Source organism: Malaya genurostris, chromosome 3 (assembly GCF_030247185.1).
Source record: "Malaya genurostris strain Urasoe2022 chromosome 3, Malgen_1.1, whole genome shotgun sequence".
NCBI classification, from domain to species: Eukaryota; Metazoa; Arthropoda; class Insecta; order Diptera; family Culicidae; genus Malaya; species Malaya genurostris.
Genome location: NC_080572.1, coordinates 7,019,506 through 7,033,155, shown reverse-complemented (window position 1 = coordinate 7,033,155; position 13,650 = coordinate 7,019,506). Strand labels below are relative to the sequence as shown.

The following is a 13,650-nucleotide window of genomic DNA, read 5'->3' as shown; positions in this document are numbered from 1 at the left end:
TCTTGTTTCATATTAGGAATTCTGCTCCTATTCATATTATTGTTATCTGCTCGACTTAATTATGAGTTGAATTAATAGTATTGGCTGTCTATTTATGTGGTATTCTGATAAAGCGTTTCTCTGTTATAATGATTTGACAAACTTTTTTGTATTCTTCCAAGATACTTATACGATTTTTGCATTCAGTAGTTTAATTGTCGTATACATTAAGAATCGGCTGGAAATCCCGACCTGTAATCTACGTTCTGGAGATCCTACTGGTCATGATTATGAATTGTGCAGTTGAACAGTATTAAGGGTTTAAAGAAAACATCTTTTTTGCCAAAAAATGTAACCACATGCCACATCATGATATCTGAAATATTGTTATTGTTCAACAACCGGAAGCAAACATACACTTGGTAAGCAAATGCTGCTAGTGCATGCAATATCGCATTAAGAATAAATGCAACGTAGATGTGTTAACAGGAAGTAGCACATTGTGTGATTATCATTTTCTTTTTGTTGTGTAATTTGATGCCAAGATTTGTTGGGAAGAAATTTATCCTCTCTGGTTATCTTATCGAGCTGCGACTCGATTGTTTACTCTGTCGCGACGTTGTAAAATTTGCTGAAAAAGTCGTGAGCAAAACTGCCAAAAAGTCGCAAGTTTTCTGGGCGATTAACCATACCTTATTTTGCAGTGAAACAGATAAGTGATTATAGTAAAACAGAAACGATCATGGTAAGTCAGAAAAAAACTAGTTTTCCGAAATTAATATAACGATGAGTAAAGCATCATAAATGAATCTTACATAAATATTAAAAAAAAAAACTGCTTCAATGTAAAGATTTTAGATATGTAATTTGGCCAAAGCTAGATTTTAGAAAAATCCTGATCTGCTCTACTCAAGACAAATTCAAATGATAACATTTTAATCATAGTAAATTTGTTATAGTATGTAATTTGCCATAAGGGTCTTCTAAATTTCCGTCTTATTCTCAAGAAATAAAGTCGAGATTGCGCTATATTTCAACAATACTACACAGAAAGAAATAATTAAATTTACACGACATGTAAATCAATAGTAACATGTAAAAGACATGGGTTGAATCGAAATTTTGATTGAAAACCTTCATCGATGCAAAACTAAATTGGATTACATTGAATTTTCAATGAATATAACTGTATCTTTCAATTAACGCTTAGTTTTCAATTAAATTATATTGGAACCTACAGAATTGTAAAGTAATTTTATGTTTAATTACCTGCTCTAAATATGTGCATGAAAATAGATGTAAATTCACAAAATATTTTTATCTGTGTACTTTATTAAACATCTTCGCACGTATATAAATTATTTTTAAAAGTTTGGTTGAATTTTGAAACTAGATTTGTCCCAGGCCAAATTTATAATTTGATTTCTTTTGCCTTTCTCATATAGATAGGCTATGCAATCGCTGTGAAAATCCACTTGTCAACCGAGGCCCGCAGTGTCGAATGTCATATACAATTCTAATCAGCTCAATGAACTGAAGCTTGTGACAAATGTCACTCAATTTTCCCAAAGATGGTTGATCCGATTTCCACAAACTCAAATTCAAGTGAAAGGTCTTCTGGTCACATAAAGTGCAATTGATTTTTTTCCCGATCCGACTTCCGGTTCCAGAATTACAGGGTGATATGCACCAAAAATGAGCAAAATAGTCACTCACTTTTCTAAAAGATGACTAAACCGATTTTCACAAACTTAGTTTCAAATGAAAGGTCTTATAATCCCATAGCCTTGTATTGAAGCTCATATGGATCCGAATTTCGGTTCCAGAGTTACAGGGTTATACGTGAAAATTTAGAAAAAATGTGTTTACTCAATTTTGTCGGAAACGGCTTAACCTATTTTCACAAACTAAGACTCAAATAAAAGATTTTATAGTTTTTCGAAAATTTCTAGAACATTTTATTCATATCCGACTTCCGGTTCAGGAAATAAAGCTCGATAAGCGAAAAATTTTAGAACATATTTTACAAGCAATGGTCAAAAACAGGTATAAAACTGACTGATAAATTCTTGTAATTTGCAGAACTTGTTAGTTTGCAGGTATATAAATTTAATATTTCACTACTGATCTCCCGTTTCCTGTTCAACTTTAGAATTAAATAATTGATCCTAAGATGTCACATAAGATTTCAGAATTTCAAATTCATCCGATTTTCGGTTCTGGAATTACAGGGTGACTAATGTAAAAAGTTAAATATTACTTACTTACTTACTTACTATCCTCAGATAAAGCGTAACCGATTTTCACAAGTTTAGGCCTTATGATTTCATACGAAACTTCATCCAGATGCAACTTTCGGCACCGGAATTACAGGGTGAAGAGTGTTAAAAAATTTATATCGTAACTTAAAGCGGCGAAGCAAAAAGCGCAAAATATTTACCTTGATTCCCGATTTCCGATTCCAGACGCACCGAAAACAATGTTCAAATTCGCTAAAATGAAGCTCAGTCTATTTTCTCAGAGATGGTTTGACCGATTTTTACGAACCTAGGTTCAGGTAGAAGGTGGTAAAAATTCTTTTTAGTTACGATCAAAACTGTTCCATTTTTTAGATCATAACCATACGAACCAATTTCGGATATTCCGGTCCTCGGAATCTGGTTTCAGCAGTATTGAAAATAGTGGCTAAAATCTGTAAAAAGGATCTCAATTTGTTTTATCAAGATGGCCAAATCTATTTTCACAAACTTATAGATTCAAAGGATAAGTCTAACAGTTTCATACCAGAATTTTTTGTGAGTATTACTTCCGGTTGCGTAACAACAGGGTAAACAGGATTTGTAGATTTTGCTATATATCCAAAAAAACTATCCTGTTTCTATTGAATGAACAGTTTATTTTAGAATTCCACAGTAATATTAATTATGGTATAAGTAATATGAAAAATGCATCATTACACCACTAAGTGGATTAAAACAGGTTTTTTCTATTTAACGAAATTTTTAATAAGGCACACTGCCTTGGCACTAAGATGCCGAGGGCAATGATTTTATTCATGACTAGTTAAGTTTGAAATTGGCGGTGGTATTAAAAACCAATTGTCATATGCTCGAGCCTCGACCTGGAAGGATTCTTATGATCAGTTTCAGTAGGATTGCAGCACTAGCCTTGCAATGGTTCGGTAAAATTCTATCAAAGAAATGAAATACCAAAACTTTGCATTCAGCTTCAAGGAATCGTACAATTTTTTACTGATGCGGAACGCAATAGTCTCATGTTGAAAAATTTGTTATACGTTGGGTCGCATTGTAACATTGATATTGTAATTTTCACTTACTCTTAGAATTACGTTTGATACATTTCCTTAATAATCATCCTATCATCCTTACATCCTCTGCAATTAGTAAACTTATTTTTTTATATATTTGTAGATAGAAAAAAAGGCACCTATACTGTGCCTGCTAGCATTGGTAGGACTGACGTTTTCTGCTCCAGTGAATGAGATTTCCGCTGATGAAGAGCTTTGTAATACTGTTGGCTCTCTCCTATCTAAATCATCATTCTAAACTGAGTATTCTTCTCAATAGATGAAGCAACGGCAACTGAATTGGAGTGGAAAGGTGACCATTTCGAAGGTGACATAATTCTAACCAACAATCAGGAAGATATCATAGCAGATGGTAGAACTTCGCTGATTGGATCAACGTATCGTTGGCCAAACAATATTGTCTATTACTCGATCGACACCAATGCATTCTGTAAGCGACATGTGTGAACATGTAGAACGACCAAATACTATAAAAATGTTTCCAAATTACTTCTCAGCAACAACCCAGCAGAATGCCATAAAATCAGCCCTGGAACAGATAATGCAGGTTTCCTGCTTGAAGTATGTCGAAAGAACCACTGAGATAGACTATGTTCGAGTGACGGGTGAATACACCGGTTGTTGGTCCTATCTAGGTCGTCGCGGTGGAGCGCAGCAACTGAACCTGCAGCCGAACGGATGTATGAGCCGGGGTACCATCATGCACGAATTTCTTCATGCTTTAGGTTTCGTTCACATGCAAAGTGCCTCGGACCGGGACTTCTATATTAAAATAAATTGGGCCGCCATCCAGTCCGGAAAGGAAAGCAACTTCAATCGATATAGCTCGTCGGTTATCGACGATTTCGGTATTCCATATGATTACCTCAGTGTAATGCATTACGGAGCAACGGCCTTCAGTAGTAACGGTGAGGCAACAATAATTCCGTTCGATACCACTGTTTCCATTGGACAACGAGTTGGGTTGAGCTACAAGGACATCAAGCGTTTGAATAAGTTGTACCCAGAGTGTCAATAAATTGGTAGTTTACTGACGTGCAGGAAAGTACCTGCAAGTGGTTTTACTGATTATTTTGCACAAAAAATGTTCTTCCCTTCTTCAAAACTTAACCGAAAAAAATTACAAGTAACTATTATATTGTAGCGTTTTTGAATGGGTATTAAAGATTGTTTTAATAATGTTTAAATTTTCATAATAAATTCACAAATATTATATTATTATTACCAAACAGCTGTTGAGCAAAATATAGGATTTAAAAAAATTGAGGTCATTTTGAAAATTTCGAACTATATTTGTTGCATTCCTGATTTCATTATTTCCTTATTTCCTTATTTCCTTATTTCCTTATTTCCTTATTTCCTTATTTCCTTATTTCCTTATTTCCTTATTTCCTTATTTCCTTATTTCCTTATTTCCTTATTTCCTTATTTCCTTATTTCCTTATTTCCTTATTTCCTTATTTCCTTATTTCCTTATTTCCTTATTTCCTTATTTCCTTATTTCCTTATTTCCTTATTTCCTTATTTCCTTATTTCCTTATTTCCTTATTTCCTTATTTCCTTATTTCCTTATTTCCTTATTTCCTTATTTCCTTATTTCCTTATTTCCTTATTTCCTTATTTCCTTATTTCCTTATTTCCTTATTTCCTTATTTCCTTATTTCCTTATTTCCTTATTTCCTTATTTCCTTATTTCCTTATTTCCTTATTTCCTTATTTCCTTATTTCCTTATTTCCTTATTTCCTTATTTCCTTATTTCCTTATTTCCTTATTTCCTTATTTCCTTATTTCCTATTTCCTTATTTCCTTATTTCCTTATTTCCTTATTTCCTTATTTCCTTATTTCCTTATTTCCTTATTTCCTTATTTCCTTATTTCCTTATTTCCTTATTTCCTTATTTCCTTATTTCCTTATTTCTTTATTCAGGGGTTGAGAGACGCACTTAATCCACTTAGCGTTGAGATAATGCCTTATTTTTGTAAATCCGCATGTAGGGGTAGATGGGGTAAAACGTACCCCCTAAGGAAATGTAGCTATAGCTTAACTATAGAGAATAACACGGAAAAGTTTCATACATGACTATCTTCCGTAATCATTATTTCTCAAAATTACGTACAAATACTCTCTGAAAGCATTGAAAAATACATGAAATATCTTTTTTTCAAAGGCCCTTAAAAATTGTCTATTGAAATATATGCGGGGCATGACGCCCGATCGTGGAAATATGAAAAATATACATTTTAAATTACGCGAAGTGACGATTATCTGAGCATAGAGGCAGGATGATCTTAAACAACGGGTAAACATCCATCTAAATAACGGATTAAAGCTCATGACAAACACGGGGCAATATGCACCCTCATAAAGCTTCTTCTTCTTCTTTAAAGAAAGCTTTAGACTTTTCGTTGACGAAATATTTGCCAGGTGGAAGATTGTTCACTATTATTCATTAAATTGATAACTTATGGATAATTTTTGTAAGCAAATTCTTGAGCATTTTGCCTCACACAATTCGGGTCATTTTGCCCCTAAAAATATGAGACGTTAAATTGTGGATTTTTCTATAAAATTGCAAATACATCGAATGTATTAGAACTAATTTTAGAAACCCGAATGATTGGCAAAGAAGTTCACTGGTTACATAATTAAAATTGTCTTCCTCACCCTAGAAAATTACTATAGAACGAACATAAAAAATTACTAATAACAGAGACATAATTGTTTTTTTTTCTAACTTTTCCAGATATGATTGAACCATCGCTACCAAAATTGCATAATAAACTGTTGTTATGGCGGACTTTCAGTTTCATTGAAATTTCAGTGAAAAAAATTGGTATCTTTTGAGAAAAGCGAAAGATGCATTATGCCTCGGGGGTACGTTTTACCCCATCTTCCCCTATTTTGGCATGAATATTCGTCGGTGTTGTTATTTATCATGAAATAATTTTATTGATTTTCGGAAGGATCTACTTTATCATGAAATAATTTTATTGATTTTCGGAAGGATCTACTTTAATTAATAATTATGAAAAAAATCTGCTTCCTTTTACATTTTTTTGGAAAAGTTCCAGTAGGTATCTTATAATTCTTTCAATCAAGAATTTTGCACGCAAAAAAATATATTATATACATTCAGCTCATCGGCTGAATCGATTGGTATATGAAACTCGGTCCTCTGGGCCTCAAAGTTTAAGGTAATTTAATTTTAATATCTATTTTTATATACGTAGAAAAAATTAAAATGCCTAATCACTGACAACATTCTGATAAATTTTGATCGGTTTTTCCAACATTGCCTAAAGAGTGTTACGTCTTTTTGTTTTTTCAATTCACGCATGATACTACTGAAAGTAGTGGTGGTCTTTCAACTTGATAGTAATATTTGTTATTTGAACTAAGCACGAGATCATTTTTATATTAGAATTTCTTCAACTTCGTTTCTCGTTTTTCATCTGGCCTGAATGGATTCCTACTGTTTATTAGATCGTAACCATGCAATTGTCGTGAACCCCAAGAATCGCCAACGCAGTCTGTTTGAACAGAAGATAATGTTTTGCAACGTAATGATAGACGTGAACGTGATCTCTTCAAGGAAACAAATAAGTGAATTAATTTTTCGTTAACAACGCATGAAATGCTTGATACAATATGGAATGGATCATCGTAGATGAAAATATTTATTTGTCATACTTTCTTAAGACGGAATACTGAACTTACCTACATAGTTATTATCACTATCATTAATGTCTGCAGAATACTCCTAACAAAGCTACAATAAACAATACGAACGAGCTGATTGCCGTTCCAGCTGAACTGAAGCAACCTAAATTTTCCGTTACAATAGCAAAGCGAGCATTGTCCGGGAAGCGACATTCGTTTTCCGTACATCTAAAGCTAGCCACCTCGGTCAGCTGGGTGTATTCTACGGAAAAGAACAACGGTGGGCAACTGTGGATAACCTCTCTTCCGTCGCAGGCATTCGATAAATCTATATCTATCGTTTCTGTGTTAATATTTTGACAGGTAGTCACATCTGTGCCTTGAGAGGAATTCGATCTGAAAAGTTTAACCGAGAAATATTTAGCGATAAAGTTCGAGTGAACGGCAGTATTAGCTGGCTACCTTGGGTTTTGCGTCCATCTTGATTGACACACAGTCAGTTGAGCGAAGCCATGGCCTTGAATTCTGAGGCGCCTGTTGTCACCAGCCCGGAAGAAGTAGTTCGGATGGAGACGGTAGTACACAATTCCACGGGGCTCGACATACTGATTAAGCGAGTTTGTTCCCCAATCGTTCTGAATCCAATCATGTCCACAACGAGGATTTACAATGCGTCTAGGTTCCTGTTGAATCCTTTGGATAACAGGAGTAGTTTGTTCTTGAACTGTATCGATAACCGATCCAGTACCTAGTTCACGCAGCTGGAAAACATCACGGCTTTCCTCCCGAACAAACCGGTTGAATCGAGTAGCAGCTCCACCGGCAAAGAAGATCAATCGAAGATCTGGAATTTCTTCACGAAGAATTTGTAGTTGTTCCACAGCATAGTTTGTATCGCCTTCGCTAACAGCGGCCGTGTTCGGAATGATTAGGCCAATTTTGGATCGGCCACTCATGCTGGAGGTTTGGCGTTCCGCCATCATGATGGGAGTAATTTGAAGACGAAGGTTTCGAAGCACAGCTGGCATACCGAGTCCAGGTTGTTCTAAGAGAAATAAAACCGGTGAAAATATTTCCCTAGACTAGCTATGACAATACTAACGAGCTTGATGGATCGCGTTTGTGTAGTTAAGATAAAAAGACGATAGGAAGTGAGTGGCATTCACGATAACTTCTCCGGACATGGCATTCAGGATGGTATAGGTGGTACCGAAACGTCCGACATCCAAGCCGTCCAAAAGGTAGCTGTTAATAAAGATAATTATAGTTTCTATTTCTTGAATTGAATATCATATATTATCCATTGCACTTACGAAACAACGGCTTGAATATCTCTGTATGGCCAAGAACTGTCAATGAAGATGAACAGATCGGCAGCGGTTCGGTAATTTGTGGGATCATTCGGAGTAATTGATGTTGCTTCGCATGACAGGTCATTCAGAGAGGATGCTGAAATGGCAAAATTGAAATTCGTTTTTGCGAGTTATGAAAACTTTTGGTTCTACAAAAGTGTCGCGGGTGCAAAAATCAAAAATTTGTTGTATGATCTGAGCCTGATTTTGTCTGCATCACATTCAATCTGCCCTATTTAGCTATATAAGTTTAAAAGTAAATTAAAGTTCGTTTCGCAATTCGTACAGAATTGTCTAAGATATTGTGCGTCTACATCTGACTGCGATCGATCGATTTTGTTTTGTCAATCAAAGTTTGGAACATTGATTTTTTAGTTAGAGCCAACTTTTTTTTAAATATATTTTCAGACCGACAATGACTTAAAATTGTTTCCTAACACATAAGTTATGTGTAGTAATTTGTGTAGATGGTGTAGGTCTGTAGATGACTCAATGTTAGCAGGATGAATTATGTCAAAGACTTACGGACATAAGCTGCCAACGCGTCGGAGGCTGCTGAGGAGAACTGATTGATAGCAGCCTGTGTCACAGTGAAGGCCATCTGCATTTCCCTATCCAGCACGTTGCTGAAGGCAGCCGCTTGTTCTCGCATTGTTTGAATCGGAGCAGTCGTAGTGAACAGATCCCGTCGATTACACGAACGGACCGTCTGGTTGAAGACGCCACGTTGCGAGTAGTACATATCGAGTAATTGACTTAACCGTAGTGTGGAGGCCCGATTTCTCCATTCAACAATGTTGTTAGCTAGCGTCAGACCATCGATTCCGGCTCGGATTTCCGCATCGGTCATTTCTAGAGCGGTTCGTTGGCTCAAGAAAAACCAACGGGGGACTACTGTGTGGTTCCATGCACCTGCTGCACCGACTTGAATATTATTTGGTTGAGACGGAGAATGCAAGAGGGTCACTTCCGCTAGATCTCCCGCTAAAGTGGCTGCCCATCTGTTGTCCACACGAAGTGGCTGAACTTGTTGACGAGCCCGGAGCTGCCCATTTTTCGTCGGTATTAGATTACGAATTTCAACCATTTGGGGCTCGATTCCGGCGGCAATACCTGCCAGGACTGTTCCCGCTGAAAGAGCACCCCATCGCGTGTAAACTACACCATTTTCAACCGGACACGCACTGATTGCGTTTGATGCAATATCAACAAGGCCAGCATCATTTGTAACGTCTGAAAGTTCCGTTTCTAGTGGTTCGCCTTCATCATCAGCGGGAATCGGATCCACAACGTCTCCAGCTGCGGGTTCTATTGGATTGACAGCATCCTCATCAGCTTGCTCTTGATCAGGATCCATTTCTAAGCGAGCTGCTTGTGTTATCTTCTTAATCTGCTTGCGGATTTGATTCATCTCTGGTTGAGCCAACATCTCAATATCTCCCAGATAGTTTGACCGTAGCTTCATCTTGTCTCTCATGTCCAGCTCTCTGGGTACTCGAACAGCGCGATACTGCGACAACTGGGTACAGCGAACACTCTCATCACCTCGAACCATCGTGTCGATGGAACTGGATATCATGAAATGAAGCGCGCACTGAAAAATTATAATTCGATTGATTTTCTCGCTTCATTCAGTACTAAAACATTAAAAAAACTTACCATTTCCTGTGCATTCAGTGAATTATTACCGATTGGAGTGCCAGGTAACAACCGCGAAAACAGTATTCTGTGCTTAGTAAAATGGAACCCGATCGGGCTAAACGGCAGTACCCCAGCAATATTAGGAACTCCCGGAGCCCGCACGATACCATCCTGTCGGTAGCGATGTAGCAGCCCGGTCGTCAGCTGGCGAATATCCTGCGTGAACTGGGGTTCGTCTTCAATCTTTCGGACCAACTCGATAAGCATGTTCATTGTCATCGGGAGTCGGTTGTCTCGTTCAAATAGTGCCGGATTTTCGTAGCATTCCAGTAGACTCGGTGCAACCCTTGTCTGAATATTCTCCTGTACTTGTGCATGAACCAGCACGCTTGTGGTCGTAATTAGCGAAATTATCGCTAGCGAATATTTGTGATTCATTCTGTTGTACGAATGGTCTGCTGAAAGAAGAAGGAAGACAACGTAACAAGTTAGATTAGTAATCCATTTTTTTTTCTTAGAATTGATTTACGCTTTCGGAAGAATCAAGTATTCAATCGACTGCTATTCGCTTTATTGTAGGTGTTTGCTAAAGATAGGCCATCGAGTTTTATCGAGGAACTTTCATGAAGTTATAAAAGTATAATCAGTTTGTGTTGGTAAATGTGTATCAGATCGATAAGATAAGAATATCCCTATATAAGAATGATATCGATACTCACTCGTAAAAATATAGTTCTACTATGGTGGAAAGATGAGCTCACACTTTCCATTTCATAATGTTGACAAATTCGTGGTGTTGCAATACAAAATTTACTGCAGATAATAACTATTAGACTATTTTAAAGCCATCTACAATGGAAGTCATAATCTTATCGAACATTTCAACTAACTCGTTCATTTAACATACATACTGAATTTTATGCATTTCCAGGATGACGTTATGTGACCGATTGGCATGGTGTATACGCGGAAATACGAGTAAGGCTAACAAGACGTGTGTTATGTGGGAGGTTTAATATCACCATAATTCTGAGCTAACATGCACTTGTCTTTTACTTAACATGTCTCGATATGGCCGATATGCTGAAGCTGACCGTCATCCGTCATGAACTGTTTCTTATTCATGTTTCTTCAAATCTTTTGATTCATTCTCCTTGTCACTGGAAGTACTATTTGCGACTTCAACTCGTTGGGCTTTGTGGTCCTCGTCTTCGATAACTTCCTTTTGCATCTAGCACGTATTTTCATGCAGCATAAACTACAACCAACTAACAACCGGTTCGGATAAAAAGGGCTGATTTGGCTTAAGCAGCTTACGAAATCAACGAGTAGCATTTTAAACAGCCCATATTTTAAATTAACTATCCACATTTGAAAGTTCGCGCGATGAAACCGAACAGCTTCTTAAATACATTGTTCATATATGTACAACCTTCAAACTGAGAAAATGTACGGATAGGTGCGGTTTTTCAATCATGTCACTTATACGATTATACCTCCAGAATCGGAAATGATCTCCGTGGGCCTTTCGATAATGAAAATGGCTCTATAATGGCCTTCAATCGAGCTTCAGATTGAAAGAATCGATACAATCATCACCGAGAAAATCGAGTAGATAGAGAAAAGTGCAGTTTTTTGGTTTGCCCTTGATTCATGACCCTCTAAGATTTGTTGAAATCGAATATTGAGCGATTTCATTTTTTAACGTTCAGAGCAAAACATAGGGTGAATAGTTGAAAAACTAGCGAAGCAAACATCGGAATCACAAGACTCAATTTCAATCTTGTCCATCAATGCGCTAGGTCGTTTTTGGGTATCGTTCGATATAGACGATATAATCATATAAGGTTGAGATGTTAAAAACAAAGGTCTAGATCAGGGGTTCCCAAACTATTTTGGGTCATGGACCCCTTTACTAAAATTGACTTAGGCCTCAGACCCCTACATTAAATTTCTTTTGAAAATTTAATTTCTTGCTTTTTAAATATTGATGTAAAATGCTTACCAATTTCTGCGGATGGTCAAATAAACACAACTATTTTAGCGTAAATATTTCAAATAACAACTTATATCAAACAATAGGGGGTCGATTTTTAGACCTCGTCGACCCCCATAGTCAGTTTTCGTTTTCGTCGACCCCCGCAAAAAGGATATCGACCCCAAGGGGTCTATATCGACCACTTTGGGAACCCCTGGTCTAGATAGTGTTATTAGTGAAAAGTAAATCACTATTCAATTCTAGCTTTGCCGAGCTCGACATTAAATTTTAAAATTCTCAACAGAAAATTTTTTTATTTTTAATACTTATGCTTTTAGCTACCTTCCAAAAATACACATATTTTTTATGTCGTTTATTTATACCGGCTTTAACCTAGTTACGGTCGTTCACCGGATAATCTCCATTATTATGCATTTTTTAATTTTAACGACAAAAGGGAACAGCCCCGTATTAGAATCCGAAGAGAAAAATAAAGTTCTGTTGTTAACTGGTTATTCGTGCATGCTTGATTCGATATTACTATTTTTTTACTTTCTGTAGTATTCCATTAATAGAAATAGTCTTTTTCTTATTTAGAAACTTCCTATCCCTAAACTTGAAAATGCGTTACTTTCACCTCCCGCAAATTCTATGTTGCTGAATACCTCGTTCAAGCTATCTTATCAAATAGTCAAACGAAGACCCAGGCGCAGTAGGCCAGATAACAAATATGTTAAGCGTTCATACAACGGAGCCTTCCTGCACACCAACATATGTATAACCTCGGTTCTGTATTATAGCCAACATTACTCACGATCTTATCTAATTATTTCCCAGTAAATCGTTTCGAAATTAAGCTTGCCAGATAAAGTGCAACGGTAATCGGTTAACTTGTCACGTTGGGTGAAATCATTACGAATAACTTTGTGAATCTGGACAGATTATCTGATATTTTCGAATGTTTTGGATATTTTGTTAAATGGATACGTTTTCTTATAATTGTTGTGAGCCGCCATGTTTGATTTAAACTCACCTCTTTGATTGTAAACCTTGTTATAAGACACGCCTTGATTGATAGAATTTCTAAATCATCATTTTCCCAGAATTCAGAACAAATGATCTCTCTCACTACTGTTTTTTAGTCTACGTTTTAAAGTCAGTTGATATTTTTAAATAAATGTCCTTCACGGTCCAAATTCACACTGCAACCGCCACCGAAAAAGAACACGACCGTCAGCAATCTAATACTAAAACTCAACTAAGTACCTAACCCATCAAATCTTTTGCTTGGGGCAGGTGGAATTTTCGCGTTTTATCAGTTGTTACTTTGCGCATTGATAAGATAACAAACAGCTTCGAAGCGCCTAAATCTATGTAGGTTTATTACGATATGCTAACAGTCATTTGTTCAGCAGTGGAGGTAAAGCTCAGTTGAGATTATAAACTTAGTTTGAACAATTAAGGTTACAGTATTTCAGAATTACAAAGCAGGTCTGATGAATTCAAAAGAAACAAGCCAAATCAGACATGGCACACAGAACAATTTATTTTGATTTTTTTGCCTCTCTCATATAGAAAGGCAATCACTGCTAAAACCGATTTTTGGCTCAACAGTGTAAACAAATCAAAAAGGTTTTACTACTTTATGCCCAAATCTAAAAAATCTAATAAAAAGTTGGGAGAATGCCCTAGTAACACTTATGAGAATAT

General features: G+C 36.4%; 2 protein-coding genes across 4 annotated transcripts; one reads left to right on the top strand and one right to left on the bottom strand.

Annotated features, from left to right (window-relative positions):
* The first annotated feature begins 670 nt into the window (after positions 1-670).
* On the top strand, positions 671-4,496 carry LOC131438134 (hatching enzyme 1.2-like). Its single transcript, XM_058607953.1, has 4 exons — positions 671-724; positions 3,411-3,504; positions 3,567-3,737; positions 3,805-4,496. Exons 1-4 carry the CDS (start codon positions 722-724, stop codon positions 4,323-4,325), a joined length of 789 nt encoding a protein of 262 aa, XP_058463936.1. The 5' UTR covers positions 671-721; the 3' UTR covers positions 4,326-4,496.
* A 1,845-nt stretch (positions 4,497-6,341) lies between these two features.
* On the bottom strand, positions 6,342-13,186 carry LOC131437003 (uncharacterized). Of its 3 annotated transcripts, XM_058606028.1 has the most exons (8): positions 12,974-13,186; positions 9,981-10,420; positions 8,847-9,915; positions 8,283-8,418; positions 8,072-8,214; positions 7,432-8,014; positions 7,027-7,365; positions 6,342-6,894 (listed from the first exon to the last, which is right to left on the bottom strand). In XM_058606028.1, exons 2-7 carry the CDS (start codon positions 10,398-10,400, stop codon positions 7,050-7,052), a joined length of 2,667 nt encoding a protein of 888 aa, XP_058462011.1. In that variant the 5' UTR covers positions 10,401-10,420; positions 12,974-13,186; the 3' UTR covers positions 6,342-6,894; positions 7,027-7,049. The 3 variants fall into 3 exon arrangements, with proteins under 3 accessions (XP_058462011.1, XP_058462010.1, XP_058462012.1); XM_058606027.1 differs by lacking the exon at positions 6,342-6,894 and having other exon boundaries at positions 6,952-7,365; XM_058606029.1 differs by lacking the exon at positions 6,342-6,894 and having other exon boundaries at positions 6,952-7,365; positions 9,981-10,417.
* Positions 13,187-13,650: the final 464 nt, after the last annotated feature.